At 33.2% G+C, this 24,863-nt stretch overlaps 4 protein-coding genes across 9 annotated transcripts; 3 read left to right on the top strand and 1 right to left on the bottom strand.

Moving 5' to 3' along the window:
• Window positions 1–1,234: 1,234 nt before the first annotated feature.
• On the bottom strand, window positions 1,235–4,711 carry LOC108326588 (G-box-binding factor 4). Of its 5 annotated transcripts, XR_001831987.2 has the most exons (5): window positions 3,843–4,711; window positions 3,677–3,748; window positions 3,377–3,585; window positions 2,208–2,237; window positions 1,620–1,728 (listed from the first exon to the last, which is right to left on the bottom strand). XR_001831987.2 is itself a non-coding variant. In XM_017560173.2 (4 exons), exons 1-4 carry the CDS (start codon window positions 4,380–4,382, stop codon window positions 1,648–1,650), a joined length of 747 nt encoding a protein of 248 aa, XP_017415662.1. In that variant the 5' UTR covers window positions 4,383–4,711; the 3' UTR covers window positions 1,235–1,647. The 5 variants fall into 5 exon arrangements, 4 of the variants coding, with proteins under 4 accessions (XP_017415662.1, XP_017415663.1, XP_052730991.1 ...); XM_017560173.2 differs by lacking the exon at window positions 3,377–3,585 and having other exon boundaries at window positions 1,235–1,728; window positions 2,184–2,237; XM_017560174.2 differs by lacking the exon at window positions 3,377–3,585 and having other exon boundaries at window positions 1,235–1,728.
• LOC108325641 (UPF0496 protein At1g20180) lies at window positions 1,518–8,594 on the top strand. Its single transcript, XM_017558736.2, has 3 exons — window positions 1,518–1,747; window positions 6,907–6,954; window positions 7,426–8,594. The coding sequence occupies exons 2-3, from the start codon at window positions 6,921–6,923 to the stop codon at window positions 8,454–8,456; spliced, it is 1,065 nt and encodes a 354-aa protein (XP_017414225.1). The 5' UTR covers window positions 1,518–1,747; window positions 6,907–6,920; the 3' UTR covers window positions 8,457–8,594.
• A 1,829-nt stretch (window positions 8,595–10,423) lies between these two features.
• On the top strand, window positions 10,424–21,016 carry LOC108326026 (sterol 3-beta-glucosyltransferase UGT80B1). The gene is made up of 15 exons (XM_052875028.1): window positions 10,424–10,589; window positions 10,663–10,978; window positions 11,931–12,079; window positions 12,424–12,654; window positions 13,192–13,309; window positions 14,235–14,405; window positions 15,257–15,320; window positions 15,566–15,623; window positions 15,735–15,912; window positions 16,443–16,573; window positions 18,315–18,417; window positions 19,657–19,733; window positions 19,960–20,007; window positions 20,157–20,306; window positions 20,498–21,016. Exons 2-15 carry the CDS (start codon window positions 10,795–10,797, stop codon window positions 20,699–20,701), a joined length of 1,866 nt encoding a protein of 621 aa, XP_052730988.1. The 5' UTR covers window positions 10,424–10,589; window positions 10,663–10,794; the 3' UTR covers window positions 20,702–21,016.
• A 146-nt stretch (window positions 21,017–21,162) lies between these two features.
• Window positions 21,163–22,805, top strand: LOC128195935 (ABC transporter G family member 1-like). Of its 2 annotated transcripts, none has more exons than XM_052875030.1 (3): window positions 21,163–21,409; window positions 22,023–22,246; window positions 22,323–22,805. In XM_052875030.1, exons 2-3 carry the CDS (start codon window positions 22,066–22,068, stop codon window positions 22,658–22,660), a joined length of 519 nt encoding a protein of 172 aa, XP_052730990.1. In that variant the 5' UTR covers window positions 21,163–21,409; window positions 22,023–22,065; the 3' UTR covers window positions 22,661–22,805. The 2 variants fall into 2 exon arrangements, with proteins under 2 accessions (XP_052730990.1, XP_052730989.1); XM_052875029.1 differs by having other exon boundaries at window positions 22,010–22,246.
• Window positions 22,806–24,863: the final 2,058 nt, after the last annotated feature.

The raw sequence follows: 24,863 nt of genomic DNA, 5'->3' as shown, positions 1-24,863 counted from the left end.
TAACAAATAAATAAATAATTTTTGGATTAGGGAGCTACATTTTTATTTTATTTTTTTGGGAGGGTGGAGGTCATTTTTAACTTCTTTATATTACATTAGTATAATATAACTCTTCTCTTGCCATCTTTCTTATATCCATAATACTTTTTGTGCATAAGTGTGATATCATCTCAATCAAATAAGTTACGACCAAACAAAAACCTACACGCCACAATTACTTGGAGAATGAAATGCCAATAATATACTATATTAAATCTATTCCAAGAATGTATGGGTCTCGAAAAGTATTATAATATCTTCTTCTTTGTCACGCTTCCTCTTATATTACAAACACTTTTTCGTTCGTTTTATTTTTCTTCTTTTGTCAATACACGGGCTATATAACATCTTGGAAGTTGTTTACAAAAGTTGTTTTAAAATAAAAAATATTATTTTAATATAAACACCAGTAATGTGAATTACTTAAAATTAAAAAATGTTCATAAATTAGAGAAAGTTGTTTACTTAAACAACTTTTATTTTCAATTTATTTGTTTTCAGTATCATATTGAAATAATATATTTTTTTTATTTATAGGTAATTTTATAAACAGCTCTCATTAATAGTCTAATGATATAGAAGAGAGAGAAAGAAATTAAGAATATCGAATATTATAATTAATGGAAAACTTTTTTATCAACCACGTGATTCATTTTCTTTTTAAACTAAGTGATGTGTCCCCAATATCATTTATCAGTATATCCTCTTACTGTTAGAGCTCTGAACTACAGAGTCCTAAAGTTTTACTGTGACTTTAATTTTTTACATTGACAATTGTGAGTAATGTTCTTGCTGTAAAATGGTACGACAATTGCTCTATGGAAGTAGGGACAGTAAAAAACATAAGGCTCCATGTCTTTCCCTAAGGTGGCAGCTTTGCTTTCATTTAATCTCAGCATGTGGTCCAACATACAGATAACGAGACCACAAGGATAGCAACGACAAAGAGGAAGCATCATATTTATTGCCTTTGGTCTATTTAATATTTTCTCCTCATTTGCCTCTCGCTTCTCAAGAGGCCTACGGATAACAAAAAAGAATTACAATAAAATCAATAAATTATTCGCGTCAAGAACAGCGCTCGTTGGTATTTTACAACAGGATCGGGTTCTTAAGTTGAGACTGAAATACTCACGTATCTCCGGACATCAGAGATTATCTTTCGCACGCACAAGAATTTTCCATACTATAACGCTTTTACAGGTCGCATTAACAATTTCTATAGACTTTTCTCCAAATAAAGATATATACTCGTCTGCAAATCCCCTTTGCTATCTACTATTACACATTGACACTGCATAGGGGAGAGAGACCAGGAAGTCAAACTCATCTAAAACTACATGGTCCAACTCCATATTTCTGTTTTTACACCTACGAATAAGTAACTGCTGTTTCTCACGCAATAAGGAATTTTCCTTACCCCTTCCGATTCAATTCCTTCTATCTATCTCTTCGTATCATTAAACAAGATCGCCCTTGACACTAACCGTTAGGCTGAGAACTATCATTTAAGACATGATGATTAGTTTGGTCCTGTTATTACTTCCCCCACCACTGATGGGACTAATTCAGTAACTGTCATGCAGCTGCACAACTAGCAAATTTTATCTACCACTGCAAGGAGCGAGCCCTACGGAGTATACACGGCGGCTTTTGTTTCTGCGCTACAGGGAGTACTTTTTCCATTAGCTGCCCAAAAACGCCAAAGGTCAGTCGTAATCCAATCACTTTCTACAGCGAACATCTATTCTATAAACACACTTTAATATAGTCACAAGATAGCAAACAATCCAATGCTACAAGCTTCATGAAACAACACAGCTAGGTCTAATATCATTATACTTGGCAGACCAGTTTTGTTGCATTGCATCTCTATTAAATCATTATGGGCACTATCGATAATAAATTCAGTATGAGCACTGGGTTAATTTTCTATATCTTATATCATATACAAACAACCTTCATAATCCAATAAAACATGTTTGTATTCATGATTAATTACCAGTTATGTTTTCAGACAAAATATCTAGAAGAAATATTTACCAATAATATATTATACCAGTATCAACAGAGAAAAAATGCCTTCAAAGCAATATTCAAATTATTATCATAAACATTTTCACCAAAATCGTGAAAAAACTTACTAAGTTCTTAGAACAAATCAGTACCTGCTTGTACCTCTCTTTTTTCCTCTCGGCCTGCACAATAAAATCTTTAGTAAGAGATTAGAGGGTAAAAATACATAATAAACTCTAAAGCTACCAAGGCAAATGGACAAAAGGAAATGAGACACAAAAGTAGAACTTGTATTACAGGCTACACTCAAACCCCTTACAAGTTACATCCTCTGTTTTGGAATACAGTCCAAAATGTGGGCTGTTTGCAACCCAAAATGCTTGAAGAAACATTCCAAATTCAAACGTGTTAGCAGTGAAAACAAGACCCTAAGCAAGTGTTTAGGGAATAAAAATCAGAACATCATGGCTCAGGTATAGATAGAGACTGAATTCTGAGGCAGAAATAGACATTTTCCCATCCCAAGAATGGAGGTAGAGAGCGGACTCGACATTATAGATTGAAGATTATGCACTGACCCAATTCTGTGAACTTCAATCAACAGTGTCCCATTCCCCCGGCCCATGTTTGTAATTGGAAAAAGGCGGTGCCATTGCCCACATATCACTAATTTCAGTGAACAATCAATGAGGGAAACAGTGATATTTCAACATAAAAAATAGTACAAGCATTCTTAACAATGGGCAATGGTAAACATATCTGTTTATAAAACACCGGTGAAGTTATCACACTTGTATGAAAAATAATAGTGGTAAGATTACAACATTTTGTAAAAATATATTGGTGTAAAAATCATACATAAAAGGTATTCAAAATTATTTCTCAAAATATGACAGAAAAAATCCTCCCATATCCAAAAAGTTCAAGGCGAGCATCAAATACAATGTCAACAAAAAAGTGGTGACAGGTTAACCAAAGTTTGTTTATTACTAATATCAAACCTATCCCAATTTTGTACAAGCATCTAAAAATGTGAGATACTTGTCTACAATATAAGAGAGAGGGTAAAAGTGATTACAATTGGATCATAATTGTAACAGCATTAAAGCAACTGGGAGCACAATCGCTCAGACATTTTATTCCAATGATAAGACAGCATTAACTACAAAATATTCATGGCTTCAGAAACATTTACTGCATAAGCAGATGCCAAGAAACAAGACAGGTTATACTTAAGCAAGGATGACTTCAGGTGTGACGGAATTAGAAATAGAGAATAACACTGAACCCATTTATGATGAGAGCGAGAGAAAAATATGACCTGGAAGCGTGTTTACGAAAGGAAAGTCCATCAATGCAATCCCAAATATTAATAGATAGCACCCAACAGCAAGGTAACGGAACCAGGTCAGGGAACAAGACCAGGCCAAAAACCCAATCAATGATCAGCCAAATCAAACCAAAAACGAAAAGTCAGCACTGGAAGGGTTTCAACTTTCAAGTTCAACACATAACAAAACTTATTGTCTCCTGCAATGATTACAAAAAACAAGTAGCATGGCTAATGAAAACTGAAAGTACCCCCGGGACAAAACTTCAAAACAATGAAAACTGAAAGCACCTTTTCCTTCAAGAGCTTGTCGTTTTCCTCCTCTAGTTTCACCGCCAAGGACTCTAATTCCACTTGGTAAGCCTGGAATAACGAATTCACATCACAACCAACAACGAAAAGTCAAATACACTGAAACAAACACACATATATACCATATCCACATCACTACAGATACCTGCTTGCGTTCCCGAGACCTAGCAGCAGATTCTCTGTTTTTAATCATCCTCCTCTGTCTCTGTTGCGCTGCCTTATCCAACTGTTCCAAAACGGGACGTGCTCTCTTTCCTCTCCCGCCTTCAACCACCTCCACGCCGTTCCCAAACCCTATGACGGAGCCTTCCACTCCATCCTGAAACGGCGTCGCGGCGAGGAGGGGATCGAAGGCGAAGACGCCGCTGCCAAGCCTCTCCGTGAGGGGCATTGGAATCTTCATGTCGCAATCGACTTCTTCATTGTTGTCATCGTCGACTGCGCCGGCCTTGGCGAGGAAGTCTTCGAGAGTCATCATCTCGTCGTCAGGAGCCTCTTCCTTGCATTCGCGGCGGTCTCCGGCCACGATCTCCCGCCACACATCATCGACGGTCTTGGGGGCGGCGGTGACGGCGGCGTCGGAGATGGGGATGAAGTTGGTGGTGGTAAATTGAGGCGTGGGAGAAGGAGAGGAGGACTCTGAGTTCCGTGAATGGGAAGAAGCCATTAACTTGGAAGATGCCATCAATCAATCATTCAGTGTCTCCGTGTCTCTCTCCTAGGGTTTTGGTTTTGGGATTTGCAATTTGGAATTTGAAAGTGAACAAGTTAGAGTGTGCAAGCTGCAGAGTAGAAACCCCCCATCCCCAAGGCCTTGCGTGGGCTGTTTTTGGTTTTACTCTTCTTCTATTACTCTTTTCCTTCTACCATTTTATTTAAATAGACCATCATCAAAGTCACTTTAGTTACTCCTTTTTACATTTTTATAAAATATCTCGTATTTGGCATTTTCGCTGTAATTTATTTTAAATTTGATTAAATCTGTCTTTCGTTTCAATGAAAAGATTCTGCCTCCAAAAGAGAGATTGAGATTATAGGTCCCCAAAGATTTTTTAATCAATTATTGAATTCATGTATTAATATTTACTCTACATTCAATTAGGAGATTTCGGATGTCTAAAAATTACATCGAAGTTATGCGTGTGCTTTAAGAATATCTTAATATTTTCAAATGACGACAGATTAAATTGATTTACAAATTTATCATTGTGATGAATTGACATAATTTTATTTTAATACGAGAAAATTATTTTCATATATATAACTTATGTACTGTATATACTATTCTATAAGATAAATAATAATTACAGTGACGCGTTTAGTTACCTTCTCCTTGCTTATGGGTAATGAAGACCAAAAATAAGAATCAAAACAAATATTTTAGTACAATGACTTATCCCAGCTCAAACACAGACCATAAATATGTTTAACTTAAAGCAGAATGAAACTCACGGGAAAGGAAGAGTTACAAAAATACATGATTCTTGTAATAAATAATATAGTATGTATCCTATATTAAGTAACCTCCTTAGCAAATCATCAGAAAATTGTGAAAGAGCAGCATGCATATTCATATAAGTCTTCAACTCCTTTGTCCGAAATTGAACTTTGCACGCACCCACACACATCCATTTTCTTGTGGGACTATAATAAGCGGTTGAGTATCTTTGTGCTCAAAACCTCCAAAAGTTTGCGTCTAATTTTATGCATCAATCATTCTTATGTCGTTTACTGATCGGTGATGCTAAGTCCTTTCTACGCGTGGAGCATCCAGCTCCCATATATCCTACGCGTGTAATTCACATATTGTGCCTACCCTATTCTAAAATCAACCCTTATAGATGATAGCAAATCACTTATTTAATTAATCAAGATGATAAGATGATAATTTTCATGTACCACTGCTTCTATTATTGTTAACCACACTTCATAATTAATAATTACCAGTTGAAATACCGATCCCTTCTGCTTGACATTAGGGCAAACACTTGGCGATGTAGCGTAGGAGACTATATTTCCGAGTGACAACTAATTAACGTATAAGAATGTATTGTTGTATCTGTTTCTTTTCCACTTTGAGAATGTTCACATCGATACCTAACCAAACAAGCTGTTGGTTTCTCAAAACTAGCAAGGTTTACGCTTATACACAGTTACTCAATTTATATATAAGCATGTCTCTTTCAATTGGTTAAAACGTAACAACAGAACATTATTAGGGGCCATGTATGCCTACAATAACGACAATGGGAACGAGATTGACTAAGGGATATTTTTAACTTAAAAAGGAATAAACCAAATGATTAAAGATGATAGGTGGTTAGCCATGACAAGTATACATTTGATTTTAGCCTTTTCTTCTTGAAGCTATGTGTGCATGCCGAATAATAGGACAATAAACAGATTGCTTGCAAGGTTGGAGATGGTCCATGCATCAATCAGCAGGTAAACAAAATTATACATGTAAAAAACCAGAAACCACAAACACAGTTTTACCTAAATTTCCCATCTATTAATTAACCTTTTCTTCACGTATATATACAAACTCATTTCTTAGCAGGACTTGTAACACAACAAGTGCTAAAAACATTGATTGAGAAAATAAAAAAATCGAAAAACTGTTTAAAAATATTTTCTGTGTTTCAAATTAAAACTCATTAAAAAAAACTATTTAAAATGATTAGAAACATTTAATGATACAGGGTGTATTAACTATTTCTTAATCTACTTGAAGGATGTAAAATAATTAATCTACTTTCTGGGATGAAAGTATCTCTGCCTGCATGATATACTGTAGGATAGAATGGTGTAACCTTACAAAATTAGGTAATTGAAATGAGGAAAAACCCACGCGAAGCGAATAATTAGAAAAGGGATATCTCCAGCAATTTCAGCCTTAAGCTTGCAGACAAGTTGGCAAAGAAATTATTATCTCTGTATTTGTGGATGAGATTATAAGATCCCAATATCCGAGAGAAAGCTTAAACCAGAATCCTTGAAATTAACAACAGTAATAGAGGCTTTATAAACACATTAAATTTAAATACGTATCATCTTCCATACACAACCTAGCTGTTACGAATATGATATGATCATTAGCATTATAGGCTTACAATTATATCAGGGATATTGAGATTGTATAATAGCAAGATTTTTTAGAGCCAAGTTTGTTCAGTTAACTTCGTTATTAATTATCAAGTTTTTATTAGGATCAATAAACCTGATGTCGCCAAAATTAAGAGCTTGGAAAACTCAAGGTATGTGTTTTACGACTTCAGCCTTAATTTTTTTTTTTTTCATTTGGCTTCTCTATTTGTTTCAAACCCATGCAAATCTAAAGCAACATGATTCATGCGATTATTTTGTCAAAAATGATTAACCAAAATTTGAAAATATTAATCATTTTGTATCATGTTTGGGTAATGGTGTCGGAAAAATTAAAAGGAACGGTAAAAAACATGTGTCATGTTTAATGCTTCATCACACAACATATAAATAATGTTGTTCACTCATATATTTATTGTTTGTCAAATTTCAATTTTCCCTCTTCTTCACGCAATCCTATATTTATAGATTAACTTATCAGTCCTTCTTTTCCAAGCATAAAATTTCTCTGTTACCATTTCTCACCAGCATTCTGATTTTTGCATCAAGTTTTCAAGTAGCAAGACTAAAACATTGTTTTGGCAAGTCTTTCCTGTAATTTGTATCATGATTTAACATCACAGATGTGAAGGAGTGCAGAGAAGCCCTGAAAAGCATAAACTTCCATGATGAGTACCATAGGACACTAAGAACAAAGCCCTATGTTGATTTCTACAGTAAAGCTCAATTACTTGCAAACCAGCCTTCCATTAATTACAACCATGACAATTTTTCGGAAGTCCTCCTTGAACCTTGCCAAGAAACTATATTTTCCATCGTTGATTCAGGAACCCTTTCAAAGACACCAAAACTCAAAAACCTTATGCTTAGTTACTTTGACATAAGCGCAGAAGCTTCACACATTTGCTGTAATCTTCTCAAAAGCATCAGCCAAGTCCTCTCTTATTATCAGTTCATTCAAAGAGTTCTGGACATTAAGGATGGTGACTCTTTCGAAACTTTTGAAGTGGTCATCTTTGAGCTAAACTCATTCACCTACTCAAATGACCCGTTTTCAAACCTTAAAACCCATGACTTCAAGCTCATCAATGATAAGCACTCATCAGTTTTGTGCCATCTAAAGTCAATGAGAAAAAGAGTGGGAAGGAAAATTAAGCTCATGAAGTATTTGATGAAGACATCTTGGTTTTGTGTCACTGCAGCTTGTGTCTTAGTGGCAATCACAACCATGTTTATAGCCACACATACTCTGACAGCAGTAATCTTGGGGCCAGCAATTCTCTGCTTCCCATTTAAGCATCTTAAGAGGGAGCTTAGAGGCTGTAAAGTTTCAAGAAAAGGGTCTCTTGGTAAAGTTTATGAGCAGCTTGACATAGCAGCCAAGGGGACTTACATATTGAATAGAGACTTTGACACGATGAGTAGACTTGTAGCTCGGCTTCGTGATGAAATTGAGCATAACAGAGAAATGGTGCAGTTCTGTTTGGACAGGAAAGAAGACAAATTATCATTTGAGGTTGTGAAGGAGCTTAAGAAAAGTGATGTAATATTCAGAAAACAAGTGGAAGAACTTGAAGAACATGTGTACTTGTGCCTTGTCACAATAAACCAGGCAAGGGCCTTGGTCATTAAGGAAATGAAAAGATCAGAATGATGTCATGGAGATCAATGAAGAACTTCAAAATAATTTGAACAAACATTCATTAGAATTTGATCAATCTTTTTTCTTCTGTTAAGGTGTTATTATTACATAACAAATAAAAAAAATAACAATTGGACATTATATTATTCACAAGCTATTTGTTATGATTACTTCGTATGTAAGCCTCTTCATTAGTATTACTACTTTGTTACATTTCCCGTTTTAAATATTTCCATCGATTACCTTAGACATTGAATGTTACAATTTATCGCTGGATGTAGGCCATGTTCTTCTATCTTTGTAATAACTTACAAAAACCAAATTGATGTTAACTTAATCAGAAATACACTGACGTTTATTTAAATTTTGTTACTGCAGATTATCATTAGTGTATTACATGTTTGACGAAGAAAATTGTAGCATTCATCTTATAAATAAACTAAATTATGGTAACTTGTATAGAGCAAGAAAAGTGGTAAAGAAAAAAAGTCTTTCTGTTGACTCTGACAATAAAAAATTCACCAAATGGGAAAAACGAAAGACACCGAAGAAAGTTGTATACATAGGAACTGACATTTAGCAGAACTCAATGATTTCTGTACTGGGTGAAGCGGTGGGCGGCAGTGTGAGAATACTAGAAGGAACAATGAATCATACAAGTAAAGGTTTATTCTATTTAGCTCTATTTTATTTATTTCCATTGTTCAAAAAAAAATGTTTCATTATTTTTTTCACATGATTATCCAAACCCTTTTAATCAATGATGATAAAATGAATTTAAATCCGTGAATCAATATGTTTATTATAGATTTGAATTGAGTTGAGTTGAAAAAGAAAATAAAATTTTGATATAAGTAAATATTGAGTTCGATTCATTAAGAATCCAATTCATCCAGTTTAAATTTACAGTGAGCCGGGTTGATTCGTTAATTCATTTAATTCTTTTTTTACTGTTTTTGAATTATATTTAGAATTTAAAATAATTTTGGATTGATTATTTTTTATTTATTTTGAATTATCTTTTAAATTTAACATTATTTTAGATTAAAATTTATTTAGTTTTGAATTAGAAAAGAAGTTATTATTTTCTTTTAGAATTGAAAAAATAAAATTGTTATTATATGAGTCAGTGAGCTAACCCGTTTAAACCACCAATTTATGGTAAATTGAGTCGGGTTAGATTGATTCACTAAGTGAGTCAGGTTAGATTGATTCACTAAGTGAGTCGGGTTATGTTGGTTTACCAAGTGATCAACCTATGGTGGGATGGATTAAGTTATGCTGAGTGACCTATTTTGATAGTACTACTTTTCATGTTTTCATGTAATTAAGTATAAAATTATAATTAAGTAAATAATGATACATTTAATTTAAGTATAATATTATTTATAAAATTAATTATGCTAATAACATTTGATGATTTTCTTATATAGTTAGATATATTACGTAAAAGACTCAAACAAATATTCTAAAGGTTCAAAGTTTCAAATTCAAGATATTCAAATCTTTCTCTTTAGTCGGATAAAGATCATGCTTTTAGAGAACATTAAGTTAGTTAAACACATTAGCAAATAATAAATATAGTAATTAATCAACATAAACAAATTATTTCATATTTTTTATGGGTTTTTTACTTACCGGTCCATTTGACTAAATATAAGGTGAAAGAGAAAATATAAAACCGAGAATTGTAAATTTAAAGTTGAAAAAAATGATATAATATGATAGTGTAACTTATGAAAAGGAAAAAATATTTTCACACAGTTTTTTTTATAATATTTTAATATAATGTATAAATTATATTTTTAAAGGTTCATTATTATTTGTTATTTTATTAACCTATGAGAAAATCACATCTATTTCTAAAACAGAATATGTGCTAACATATTCCCATGTAAAGAGGAGTTAAAAATATATTGGTAAAATCTATAATTTTAAAGTTATCTGAATACTGTTAAGTTGACCGTAAGTAGTATTTGCACTGTATTGAAGCTGCGAATAGCTTAGGTTGGGGATTTTGTGTAGAAGTGCTTCTCCTCGTGAGGAACGTGAATACACCTTGAGTTGACACGTCGAAGGAAGAACTGGGTTGGAAAAGGGTTTGAACTTTAGGTTTACCAAATGTTCTGTGTGTTCTGATGACTGGTGGGTCTGCGTGCCAACTGTTTTTTCGTTTCAAAACCTTTCGACTACTAATTTTCTCCTTCGCTCGTTGAAGGCCCACTTCCCACGTGTTAGCATGCATGCCTGCGCTTTATTTCAACAGTTCAGTACTCGATTCTCTGGAACCGTCTGTTTCTGCTGCTCCTTCTGTTTGCAAGAAGTAATGGGTTGAGAAACTCTGATTCTGATGATGGGTAGTAATGAGATTCAATGCTTGACCCAAGAAGTGTCGGAAGGGGTTCTTGATGGTCGGCAGAAGAACGATCTCAAGAAAATGGAGATAGTAAAGTCACAGGGTGAGGATGAGAAGTTTGGTGGAGCTTCTTCTGAGGACGACGAGTCGGTGCAAGTTTCTTCTTCATCAAGAAGAGGTTTGTGCTCAATACTTCTGTCCAATTCAGTTTCTTCTGTTAAGCAATTGATTGTTATTACTGTGAAATAGGAACTGCTTTAGATATGTTGTGCGGTGGGAATAGTGAAGGCGTCTTCAGTGTATTAAGTATGTTATTGCCTTACTGCGTTTAGTTATTGTCAGATGACTGCATTTTTTGTTTGGCCTATTTTTTTTACCCCCTTTTGAGCATGTGGGCGTAGGTTTATTTTGCTCTGGAATTTAACTGGAGGGAAGTTAGCTCCAGCAGCACTTTATAATTCAATAAAATCTTGTGAGTTTAGTTGCCATGTTTTCTTGAATGGGGAAGGAAGAAGGGAGGATTCTTGTGTAGATAATAAATATGTCCTAGCTCTACAAAATTAATGCCTTGGAGAAAAAGAAATGTTACTTCATTGGACCTCTTCAAAAGCTTTTATGTGGCTGCTGTTGTTTCTTGAGTCTAAATTACTTGCCTTCCGTGTAAGGCCCTATCCAGATGACTCTTTCATATTTATGATATATGGAGTTTCCATTGTATTTTAGTTTCTGTCAGATTCCCAAGCACAGATAGTTACGAGTTAGTTACAGCAAATAGTTAGTTAGTTGGTTAGAGAGTGTGGAAAGAGAGGGTTAGAAATGAGTGGTATATTTCCTTTTGTATCAATTGAAAACTCTTTGTTAAAGAGATCTTTCTCTTTGTTCTGTTCATTTTTGGTCAGGAAATAAAATAATTCTTTCTCTTTTTTGTTGTGTTTTGGGCTCCAAACAGTTTCACAGGTTTAAATCTAAAAAACCAAATTTTAGCTTTATTTCCTTTAAAGATAATTGTCTGCTCACTGCCTACCTTGGTCACAAATGCTATCGGTCTTGTCCTAATGGACTGCTCTTTCTAATTGCTTCGGTTGGATGATTAATTTTTCTGCCTTGTATGTCCCATTCTGTGTGTGCAGGTTTGGAACATTGCATCACAGCCCCTGTTGGAGCTGAAAGGAACCCACTTATAGTTGATGACAAGTTTATGATTTCTAGATCAATGACAGAAAAGAGTGGATTCCCTAAGCGAGACACAATATTGGACAGGCTGTCTGAGAGGGCGAAGGTATTGCAAGTATTACTATATGTGAATGATCTTAAATTTCAAACTTGTGTTTGCATATTTTTATTCTAGTTGGATTAAGTTTCACCCAAAAGTTGATATAAATATTTGTTTACTGTTCATTTTAACCTTGTTTGAAAGATGCAATGCAAATCTCAAAAGTAGTTCTATTAGTTCTTGTGTGCTAGATATATCTTGTGATTTCTTGACACATGATTGGTATTTGAAAAATATGGGTACACTGTCTTTGTACATTTGTTCTTGAAATGGTTCTGTATTAGTCAATTATGTGTCATATTTTCCACATTATTTGCATCTTCATGAACCTTTCTTGTTTTTCTACTCAGCAACTGATTACTAACTTAGTGAAGATACAAAATGATGGAACTGTTGAAGTTGATCTTGAAAGGAGTGCATCTGTTGCTCCAGAATTGTTAGAGCTCCAATCTTTTGAAGAGTCAACAGTGAGTGGAGGTTTTGGTTCAGAATCAAAAAAATTTGTTCCACGGTTACAAATTGTCATACTTGTGGTTGGAACAAGAGGTGACGTACAACCTTTTGTGGCCATAGCAAAGAGACTTCAGGCATGTTTGGATATTTCCATTCAATTCATTTTGATGCACACAGCACGTGAGAATTTCCATTAAATCATCATAACCTTTGTTATTGCTTTCTTGCCTTTTGTATGGTGTAGGACTCCATGATATCTTCATATTTGCTTCAATGTGAGCCTAAAATGTGACATTACTTTTCGTGGAAATCACATCATATAATATTTCCTTTTATTTGTTTTGTTCTGAAAGGCTTTGTAACAATTTACGAATTAATATATTATCATCTTGCTAACTTATCATATTGGCTTTGGTGATTAGAACTTGTCATTGAAATTCTAGATTAGATTTCTTATATTTGGGAAGGAATTATTCTGGTCTCATTCACTTTGAGTTTAAAATCCCTAGGTTTTTCCAAGTTATCTGATTACTGTTAGATGATTTGCTCTGCTGATCTATCTGAAAATATGCAATGACGTGGTTTTTAACTATTGATGTATCTTTCGTCCCAACTGTCAGTTTTGTTGCATTTATTCTTTCTTTCATAGATGAACTAATATTTACTTGCAGGAGTATGGTCATCATGTTAGGCTGGCAACTCATGCTAATTTCAAAACATTTGTAAAGTCAGCTGGAGTAGATTTCTATCCTCTGGGTGGTGATCCTCGTATTTTGGCAGGATGTAAGAGGTCCCTCTTTAATATGAAGTCATTTATTCTCAGTCTACTTGTACTTTTTATAATACTTATCAGGTAGCTGTATGGAAGACCTTGCTTTTATACTTCAAGTTGTTAATATATGATACATTATCTAAATTTTCAAGTGTTAAGCTCAACAATGCAAAATAGATACTCTAACGTATCTTGCTTGCCTATAACTGTATATGAACCTAAAGCATATCTAAAATCGATAAGGATGTATTACGTATGCTAGCTATAATAACTACCAAGAAAAGAAAATATAAGTTTTTGGATCAAGGATTTTGAAAGCAAATCTAGCATCTTAAATAACCAATTGAAGTGTAAGGTAAGAAGTTAAGGGATTTGATAGAACTGAATAAAAATTCAAACCTAACAAAAATATTTCCTTTTAAAATCTTCAATACAAAAAGTCACAGGTTTGATCTCTCTTTTAATACAGTTAATTCATATACAACAATTATTGTCCTCATTGTCATATGAAATAGCGAACCTTAAGGTAATTAAATTTTTTTAAAATATTCTCATTTCATTCTCAAATGGCTAAGCATATGCAAAAAGGTTCACTGATTTCTCCATTGCAGATCAAGCTAACTTAGGCAATGATAAGCATCCAAGCACTAGCTGAACCCATCTTTAAAATCTAAGAGGGAAGAACTAAACACTTAATTACTACACCTGATATCATATACTACTCAATATGGGACTTAGGCACCCCATAGTACCCAAATCACTTTCAGGCAATGCCTATGGTCTTTCAAGCTTCAGCTCCGTTCTCCTCATGGTTTAGTCTCTCCTATTTTTGCTTTGCAAAATGCTGAAACAATGTGTATTTTTGTTTTAATCTTATTCTGCTGTTACTCATAATCATTATATACTGATATACTAAATGAGATATTTAAATAATAGATATGGCTAGGAATAAAGGTTTAATTCCTTCTGGACCGGCCGAAATATCTGTCCAAAGAAAGCAGCTGAAGGCAATCATTGATTCCATTCCTCCAGCATGCACAGCACCTGATATGGAAACTGGTGTTTCTTTCAGAGCTCAGTCTATTATTGCCAATCCTCCTGCTTATGGTAAGTGGTTAGGACTTGAGAGATTATTGTGTCTTGTATTTCTCCATTTCACATCTTATGGTTTATTTGTTTTAAGGTTTTATTATCTTTAGTTCTTTTATTGAAACACAATAACCATATAAGATGTGATCTGCATATATGACAATAGGTGATTCTATGTTTAACCTATAGACTAGTCTCTGTGCCTGTTCAATAGGGCATACTTCTGCTACGTGGATGACAGTTTGACAATATTCACGGTCTTCATACAGTAATTTTATGTTACTAGACCCTTTTTTTTCTAAATGATAAAAAAAGTATTACTAAACCTTTTACAAATTGAGGACCCTGATATTTTAGTCAGACATGGCTACTTGGTATTGACAGGTTGAAATGCATCAGCATTTTGCACATGTACATGCAATTAATTTTAAATGCTCATAAACATAATGTGGGGTTGAACTTATCATCAGGAGCATAAACTGAAAAGTAGAAGTCGAAATAAAGAAAAATTAAGCTATTTCAGTTTTTTCTTTAAATACTTGTTATGTGAATATCACACTCCAATTTATAAAAAAAAAGTGTTAACCATGTACTGGAAAAAGGAAAAAATATATGTATAGAAAGAACAGTTGGAATACAAGAGTAACTACCGACATTGAAATATGAAATTCAGGGGCTTTTCACATTCAAAGCCTGAAGAATAATGGATCTTCGTTAGAATATGTGTACTAAGTCCATAAAAATGTTGTTGAATTCTGTAATTTTTAAGAAAATAAGATTTTTTTTTCATTTTAGGAATATTTTTGTTTGTTTACGACTTCAATATCTGCAAATTTGCCTGTACTGTATCTCGTGATCCCTGTTTGCAGGACATGTACACGTTGCTGAAGCCCTTGGGGTGCCCCTCCATATCTTCTTCACAATGCCTTGGACGTGAGTTTTTATTGTTATATAAGCTGTCACTTCATATCAGAAAGAGAAAGTTTCATAACATGATATGGATACTTTTCTAATTCTTGAATTGATTTTTATTGATCAAGTAGTACAGTAGTGTTTTAATTAAAATCAGTGACAACTGTATTTTCAAATATTCAGATAAATGCAACATTCTTATAGCATCATTTCTTAGTGCTTTCTTTAAATATTTGAGGTCACTTAAATAACTTTTGAATATGCAGACCAACATATCAGTTCCCCCACCCTTTGGTACGTGTTCCTCAAAGTGCTGGTTATTGGGTATGTCCGTTGCTGACACAATATATACTCTGATTTTGATAATTTTATAAATATTTGCTGGACTACCTCACGACCAACATGCCTGTTTCAATGTTTGCTTGCCATCTCCAGCTGTCCTATATAATTGTAGATCTGCTGATATGGTGGGGAATGCGAAGAATTATCAATAACTTCAGGAAATCGACATTGAAGCTTGCTCCTATTGCTTACTTCAGTATGTACCGTGGATCAATATCTCATTTACCGACTAGCTATATGTGGAGTCCTCATGTTGTTCCAAAACCAAATGGTATGCACTATGATTACAGTATTATCTGATGGCCTCGTCATACTTTTTTTTTGAATGAGCAATCATTTTAAGTCATTGAAATAGCAAATAGATAGCGGTTTCCAGAGAACTGAAAACACAGTAACTGTTGACTTGGATTGTGAATCTATATTATGAAGTTATTTATTGAAATTTAATTACTGAATGAGTTTATTATATAATATATGAATTTATAAAGGACGACCTTTGTAATTGCTTGGGTTCCAATCGGATTTCAATCAATTTTTGTCCAAGTTTAAGCATTAAAATGATTTCACATGTATCAAGCATACACTATAAAGTACAGTATACATTTTATGTTAATAATACTATTATTTGTAAATGTTAGAGATAAAAATCACTGACCGGCCTCCACTTAACATCTTTAGCCTCTTGAAGAAATTATTCTTGACAGTAATTACTAGAGCCACCTTACATGATTGGTAGACATTTTTTGGTCGAAGTCCCAAATTTATTACTTGTAGCACTAATAACATTTTATAAATGTGCAGACTGGGGCCCTTTAGTTGACGTTGTTGGTTATTGTTTCTTGAGCCTTGCATCAAAGTATCAACCTCGGGAAGATTTTGTCCGATGGATTAAAAAAGGGCCACCTCCTTTGTATTTTGGGTTTGGGAGCATGGTATGGTAATTTCACTTGAATTATAAGTCATTATTTTCATGAATTATATCTAATAATGAACATCATCTGAAAAACAATAGAGTAAATTGCCAATTTAATGGTAGCTTGATGTCTATTGCCCAGTTTAACAAAAACTCATAAGTTTTTAAAATATTTTAGAATATCATTTAAGTTTCTAAAGTTAACTCCTTTTTTCTCCATTTTGGCTCTTAAACATCTATTAATATATCACTTAGGTCCCTGGACTGGGGACCAAAAATGAAAAAAAAAGATTAATTTTAGGGACTTAAGTGAAAGCTTAAAGTTTCAAAGATAGATTAGAATTATTTTTAGTTTGATGGACTAATATGACAGAGAGAAACAATTTCAAGGACTAAATTGGTCGTTTATTCTTGACTTTTCTGTTCGGATAGATGGGGTGTAGAAATGAATGGAAAGTGAGGTGGTTTGGTTTAATGGAAAGATAGTGAATTTTATTGGTATATGTTGTCTTTTAGTATCATGTCAAAATTGCCCTTAAGTATATTTTTAAAAATATAAACATTTTCTGTTAAAAAATTAGTTGAGAAACTGAAAATAAATTATTTGTTAGAGATATTATTTATTAATTGCCAATAATAATTGTAAAAAATTAAAGAAAAATTATATAGATAAAATTATTTTAAAAAACCAAATGTTGAACTAAAAGGTAAAATTTGTAATTTATCCAACCATCCCCCAGAAATCCCTCACTTTCTTCACATCTCATACGTGGAGGATGAAAATTTTTCTTTAAGTAAATGAAACGTGATGTTTCATGCAAGGATTTTTAGGTTACTTTTTCCTTCCAAGCGTGACACATTTGATGCCTTACAATGTACAATCTATTTTTGTACATCGCCTTTGGATTGTGTCTTAGCCTTGGTTAGTCATTAGATAATCTTTTCTCAATCACACATTGGGCAGAATCCTCAAGATCCCGATATTCATATTAAATGGAGGCTGAATTCTTGAATTCCTCTGATCGCCATACAGGGAAACAGTACCAAGACAAGTAACCCAAACTAGTGGATCAAAAAGTTGTAATCTGGAATTGAACAAAATGTTCTTCTCCAATCTTCTAACAGGATACCGAGAGACTCTAATAACTAAATCTTATTCTCAAACAATGTTATTAAATGGTGTCCACGGTGGCACCATTGGGAATGACAGTGATGTGGCGGGCTTTGAGTTGTGGCTGCTCTTCGCAAGGTGCCTAAAAATGCAAAAAAAAAATAGTTAAATATTAACAACAATTAAATTGTAGTTAATCCCTAAATACTGTTTTTTAATATTGATTAAAAAACTTGAGTGCAAGTATTTAATATTTAATTTTTTTAATTACCATAAATACCGATATCCCCAATCATAAATCCTAATTCCCAGTCTCTCGTGTAAAAGAGCACTATTCCTTGAGCTTATAAGATTAATTCATTTGGTGTGTATAGAAAATATGAGCACTTATTATGATTCTGACCTTTCTGAACTAGTAGATCCACAGATGTGACTCTGGTCAAGATAATTTCCTTTAATTGTTTTCTTGACCATCCATAAATTGGGGTACACTTTGATTGTACATGTCATATAAAGAAGCGTTATAGTTATCATAGAACCAACGCAAATGTATCATTGGCATATTTTCATCAACTTATAAAATGTCAAGTTCATGAGTTTATAAGCAAAATTTTGAAATCCTCTAAAACAGTGTGATTTTCTTTTTAAGCCTCTTGAAGATCCCAAAGGAACAACAGATGTTATATTGGAGGTACTAAGAGATACGGAACAGCGGGGAATTATTGACCGGGGTTGGGGCAATCTAGGGAATTGTGAGTATTTCATTCCAATTTTGCTTTGCACCTAGTTGGTATTTTTTTTTTCAAAATACTTACTGCATTTGTGGAATTTATAATTAATTTTTGGTTTCATGTTTTATTTGTTTGTGTCAATGCCAATGAATGAGTGAGATGTGTGTCGTATTACCCAGTTTTATGACCTCCTGCAAGTCGTCCAAACCCTCCCCACTAACCCCTTTCAAATGGTGATGTGTTTTGTTAAACTTAGTTCTATCTGGTTTTTACGAATTTGTACATGAATATGCCTGAGAAGGTTACATTTTTTAGTTGTATAATAGATTTTCTCATTCTGCCATGTCACTATTTTCTTTTAAGATTAAAAGTTATCTTCTGATAATTATTTTTATAACATGTGATTCTACAAACTGAAGAGATCTATTTCCAACCTTAAGAAGGGTATATAAAAATATGAAATATTATAAAAGTTATTCCCATTTGTAAGAAGAGTTATTTGTTTTTCACTCATGTTCTGGTTGGCATACATAATTTTGTTTTATAGGAGCTAAGTTCCTCTTTGATGGAGAAGAGAAAAAATAAGGTGAACGAAATAAAAATGATGGAAATAAGTGAAAAAAAAAATGGAAATTAAAGCTGTTTGGTTGAAGAGAAATAAGAAATATATAAAAGAAGAGATGGAAATTATTGAAAATAGTGTGAAATGGTATAGTGGGTCCCTCTATTTTAAAACTTCTACTCTTTCACACTAATCAACACAAATTAATTTCATCGTCTCTGCTTCTTCCGTTTCTTCTCAACTGCAAAGATCACAAAACATAAAGGATGAGTGAACTACAAAGATCACCATATAAATGTTTTTCCTAAAATATTATATAATAATTTTTAAGAAGGATGAGCAGAATAATGCCAATATCATACTGCCAATTGGCAAATAACCTAGACATTAAATACTTCAGTTTATTTTCATATGCTTTAACGTCTAACCCCTTAGATATGTTTCTATATGTTTTGGCCGCTATTGTATTTAAGACTAAGACATGCCTCAAAATTTTCTTTAATATTATGAACTTTGTCCATTAATCACTTCATTCTGTAAGAACTTTCGGTTGAATTGTTTGCTGTTCGTTGGCCTTAACTTCGAAGAATGGATACCTTTTCTCGTGACATGTTTTGTGATATGCTTTGAGAAAATTATATATTTTGTTTCAATTCATTTTAAGTAGTTTCATTTGCATTTTGTTTTCCATCATGCAGTGACAGAACTTTCTGACAACGTTTTCCTTCTGGAGGAATGCCCTCACGATTGGCTGTTTCCTCAATGTTCTGCTGTGGTGAGTTCGAATTTATCTTTTCTTGTGGGTTTTCTTGGAGGTGGTTTACTCAATGCTAGTAGTTTAAGCCTTTTTTTACTTTGATTCTTAATTTAACAATAGAAGTTTTACTGCGATAAGTTTGCAAAGAAAAAAACTTAGAGAAACAGGGGGGGTAGGGAGAGGGGTTGGTGGAGAATATTTTGGCATGCTATTAACTGGAATATATTTTGGCACAAATTTGCAGGTGCATCATGGCGGGGCGGGAACCACCGCTACAGGATTAAAAGCTGGGGTAATCAATGTTCATTAGTATCTTCTTAGATATTTTTCTTTTGAATTTCATAGAATTTAATGACAACATATTTCTGGTGCTTTTAAAATTAAAATAAAGAACAGTTTTTGCTTCCTTTTTTTGTTTTAATTTGAGTACTATACTTGCAGTGTCCAACAACCATAGTTCCATTCTTTGGAGATCAATTCTTTTGGGGAGAGAGAATATATCAGAAAGAATTGGGACCCGCTCCAATCCCAATATCTGAGCTCAACGTTGAGAATTTATCAAATGCCATTAGATTCATGCTCCAACCAGAGGTGACATTAAATTCCTTCTTTTATACTTCCAAAGAACAAGGTTTTTAAAAATAAAAAATCTAGGCCCACCTTTTTGTTTCCTCCAGCATACTTAATAAACATAATATAATACTGGTGCCATTCAAGCAAAATCATGGGGTCCTGGTTTAGCTAATAATAATATTGATAGTTAGTGGATAATAAATATTCAGGTGAAGTCTCGGGCAATGGAAATTGCTAGGTTGATTGAGAATGAAGATGGTGTTGCTGCTGCGGTTGATGCATTCCATCGACATCTGCCTGATGAGTTACCGCTGCCAACTCCATCTCTGGTGGAGGATGAAGACTTGAATCCTTTACAGTGGTTTTTTCTCCGACTTGGAAGGTTTTGTTGTGCTCCTTGTGGTGGTGTGTAGCTTTTGTGCATTGATTGCTTTTTCATTTTCACTGATTCATTATAGAATTACATTTTGTAGGCTGCATAGCGTTTTTGCTTTAGTATTCCATTCATTTTGTAAAGTCTCTACTCTGAGGGTTTGCTAACAGTTAGTATTCATGTATTATGTATATTTCATATCCTCCCCAAGTATAGGTTCTGTCATTAGTGATAGATACGGGATATAAAGAGCTGGGTAAAAACATAATTCATGTAGCGGTTGATCCAAATACTATGCTTCTGTATGATTCCAAATTTGATTGTTGATAATAATATCATACAGGGATTTTGTGTAGGTTGCCTTCATTTTTTTCTCCAGGTAATTAATTATTTGCTTTTAAAAGGTGGGATATGCAAATATTTTCTGTTGTATAGATGTTTTCATCACTGATCCAAATATCAGGGTAGTGACAAAAGAATAAAGTGCATTATGGTAGGATTATTTGCCCAGCCATCGATTATAGTAACTTCCATAATCTCATTCTGAAAAAATTCTAAGCCTGTCACTGAACCTGTTTCTTTCCCCAATTGACATCGTTGCATGAACTTTTAGGATTTGACTATATAGTTGTTATAATGCTAACCATCTTTTTCTCCTTTTCTACCGTTGCTGTCGGCTTGGTTTCCGATGAAACGGTGGTGGCTTAAGGAATCTTTGGTGCTTAAATTAGTTTCCATGCAAACTAAGGTAATAAATGATTTGTTTTGAATATATGCATGATCGAATTTTATCTTGTATGTATGATTTGGACTGAAGAGTTTCTTACTCTCCTTACACGTTATTTTTGTAATTAACAAAATATTTATCTTCCATCACTTTAATGTACTTTTTTCTATGTGCTTGACTCGCTTGATTATATATTTCTTCTAATCTATCCTCTTTTATTTTTATTAGTTTTTTTAAAAATTGAATAGTTTTTTAAGAAAGTATGAATAAAATGACATTATGTCAATATTTAACTTGTTCATTGTAAATCTGAAATATAATTTAGATATTGAAAGATTTTATTGTGATATATATATATATATATATATATATATATATATATATATATATATATATATATATATATATATATATATATATATATATATATATTAAAAGGTTAAATATGTTTTTAGTTTCTAAACTAGCGAATTTGTTTTTAGTTCCTCTTTCAAAGTAAGCTATATTTTAGTTCATATCCTTAAAGAAATCATAATTTTTGTCATCTAAAATCAACGGCGTTAAAAAAGAGCTGAGTTGGCTAATGGTGGAGTGTCGTGTCAATTTATTTTTTTGACACAGTCAATCTTCCCAGCTTTTCTCCCTCCCCTAGCGAGGCTCCTACCGTTAGCGAGAGCATGTTCAGGTGGGCCAAGATGCTGCTTAACGATACCTTCAGTGAGGCACGTGACGGTGAGATCATGGCGATCCTCGACGCCAGCAGTTCTGAAAAGTCAACATCGATCGACGCACTGGCGAACCGAATCACCAAGGGAAATCTAAAAGGCACGGTGGCAGTTAGAGTCGCGTCTTCTGAAGGTGATCTCTGCGTATGTGATGCAAGATGACTTGTTCTTCCCTATGCTCACCGTGGAAGAGACTTTGATGTTCGCAGCGAAATTCAGACTTTCATGCATGCTCTCCAAGTTAAAGAAAAATTCCCGTGTCCAAGCTCTCATCGAGCAGCCAGGTCTTCGAAATGTTGTGAAAACAGTCATTGATGACAAAGGTCATCGCGGAGAATCAGGCAGAGAGTGTCAGAGAGTTTCCATTGGCATCAACATTATCCACGACCCGATCCTGATGTTCCTGGATGAGCCAACCTCGAGACTTGACTCCACCAATGCGTTCTTGGTGGTGAAGATTTTGCAGAGAATCGCACAGAGCGGAAGCATCATGATCATGTCCATTCACCGTCACAGTTACTGGTTTTGCCCCCAATCTGCAAATTAGGTTTTTTTATTCAAAGGTCTGTTTTTTATTTTTATTTTGTTTGTTTCTCTGAAATTGAATTTGCGAGGTTTCTTTCAATCAAACTCGTGATCCAATTCTACAATTTGTCCCTTCAGTTTTGGTTAATTTTCATTGGGTTTCTTTTTCTGCTTGTGAATGGATGAAAAGTTGGTTCTTTTATTCCCAGATATAGAAAGAAGGGCAATAAATCTTGTGTTTTTAGCTTCTAAATCAGATCTTTGAACGAAAAATGGGACCCCACTTGCATCGTCATCACCATATTTTTCCAGTCTATAAAAGACAACCTTATTTGTATCAATAGAAGTGTTTCAGGAAGCAACAATGGAAGCAATGGCCAAAATGGGGGCAACACAGCCGTTAATGTTGGAGGCACAAACATGGAAAGCAACAATGGACTCTGAGGAAATAGTGGCACTAGCAATGCTAGTGGAAGTAGAACTGTCGACGTTGGCGTGGTGAAGAGGTTCGTGTTGGTGAAGATGGCAAGGTGAAAAAAGAGTTGACAAAGGCGATGGACGGGGATGAATATGCAAGGAAGGAGACAACGCCGGTGACGGAGGGAGAAAAAAAATGACGTGGCACTCCACCGTTAGCCAACTTAGTCTTTTTTAATGCCGTTAATTTTGGAGGATGGAAAATTATGATTTTTTTAAGAAGAATGACTAAAATGTAGCTTGCTTTGAAAAACAGATTAAAAACAAATTCGCTTGATAGTTTAAGAATTAAAAACATATTTAACCTTATATTAAAAATATTTTTTATCGTTATTTTTAATTTAATTAAATTTAAAATTTCTGCGGTAAGTGAACTAAAACACTAATATTGGTAAATCAATTCATTCATTTATATTTTTTTTCTGGATAGTTTAATTTCGGAGGTGCTTGATTAGAAAGAGTAATTTTTTAGAATAATAAAGTTGAGAAAGTATATTTCTTATAATTGATTTAATTTTCAAAGTTTTACGCTTTTGGTAAATGATATTTTTGTCGGGATGTTTCATTTTCTATAAAATTATTTTGAAGAAAAATTACAAATTTAAATTTTCTTCAAATTACTCTGTGTTGATTTTGTCATTATTAGGACGGTAGGAAGTATTATTCTCACAATTCATTATTTTCTAAATAAAAAGCTTTACTTATACTAAACACTCCTTATGATTTTCGTAGGCTTCATATATTAAATTATCTTATCATTTCATTTGCAAATAATTCTACAAATTTATCAGAATATGTCCAAATTATCCAAATGCAACTTAAAATAGTATTAACCAAATAATTGAGTTATTTTCATTATTCTTGGAAAACAGTTATAAGATAGAATTAACTTATGTACGTCACTTTTAAAAAGTCTTATTTAACTTTTTCAAAAGTTGAATTGAAGTGTATAAATTATTTATTTTATGAAAAAAAAAACACTTGAGTTGTTTTTGTATATTTAATTAATTTTGTTTACTTGTTCAATTTTTTTGTGCAAAGAAACAAATTATCTAATCTACCTCTAATTAAAACATGTTAAGAAAAGTTAAAAAATTTCTCTTTCAAAAGGAAGTAAGGTAACTGCTGACATAATGCGTATTTTGTAATTTAATTGGATATATCATTCTTTAGAATTTAGTTGTAAGGATTACGAGATCTGAAACCACAAGTCAAAGACGAAAATAGCGAGAAAGAGTTGCTCCTTATATATTATTTTTGATCTTGTTATTGGACATAAGTTCATTTTCTTAATATTAGAGATAATTTTGTTAATATATTAGACACAAGTACTTTATTTTTAATTATGTTTAGTTCATAGTCTAAAATTATTTTAAAATTTTAAATAAACTCGTGAAAAACTAAAACACATTTTGAAATATTATATCCTATTATGAAAATAACTAACAAATTTGGATGTAGTTAATGTTATTAACGTTGGAGCTTGTTCTCCTTATCTCACTTATGTGCTTTGAGTAACGCTATGCTAATAGACTATTTTAATTAGAAAAATATGCTTTTGACACACATAATTTTTATATTTATTTGATACTATTTTTTTTATTTTTTTAAAAACCGTAAAAATTAATTTTTTTATGATTTTTTTTTATAATATGTATCAAACGACTGTAAAGGTGTATCACTTTATTATTAGTCTTTCAATTTCAATTGATGTTCGTCTCTCTCTTATGTGAACAAAGAAACTAACG

Source organism: Vigna angularis, chromosome 3 (genome assembly GCF_016808095.1).
Source record: "Vigna angularis cultivar LongXiaoDou No.4 chromosome 3, ASM1680809v1, whole genome shotgun sequence".
NCBI lineage: Eukaryota > Viridiplantae > Streptophyta > Magnoliopsida > Fabales > Fabaceae > Vigna > Vigna angularis.
This window is presented reverse-complemented; position numbering and strand designations above follow the sequence as displayed.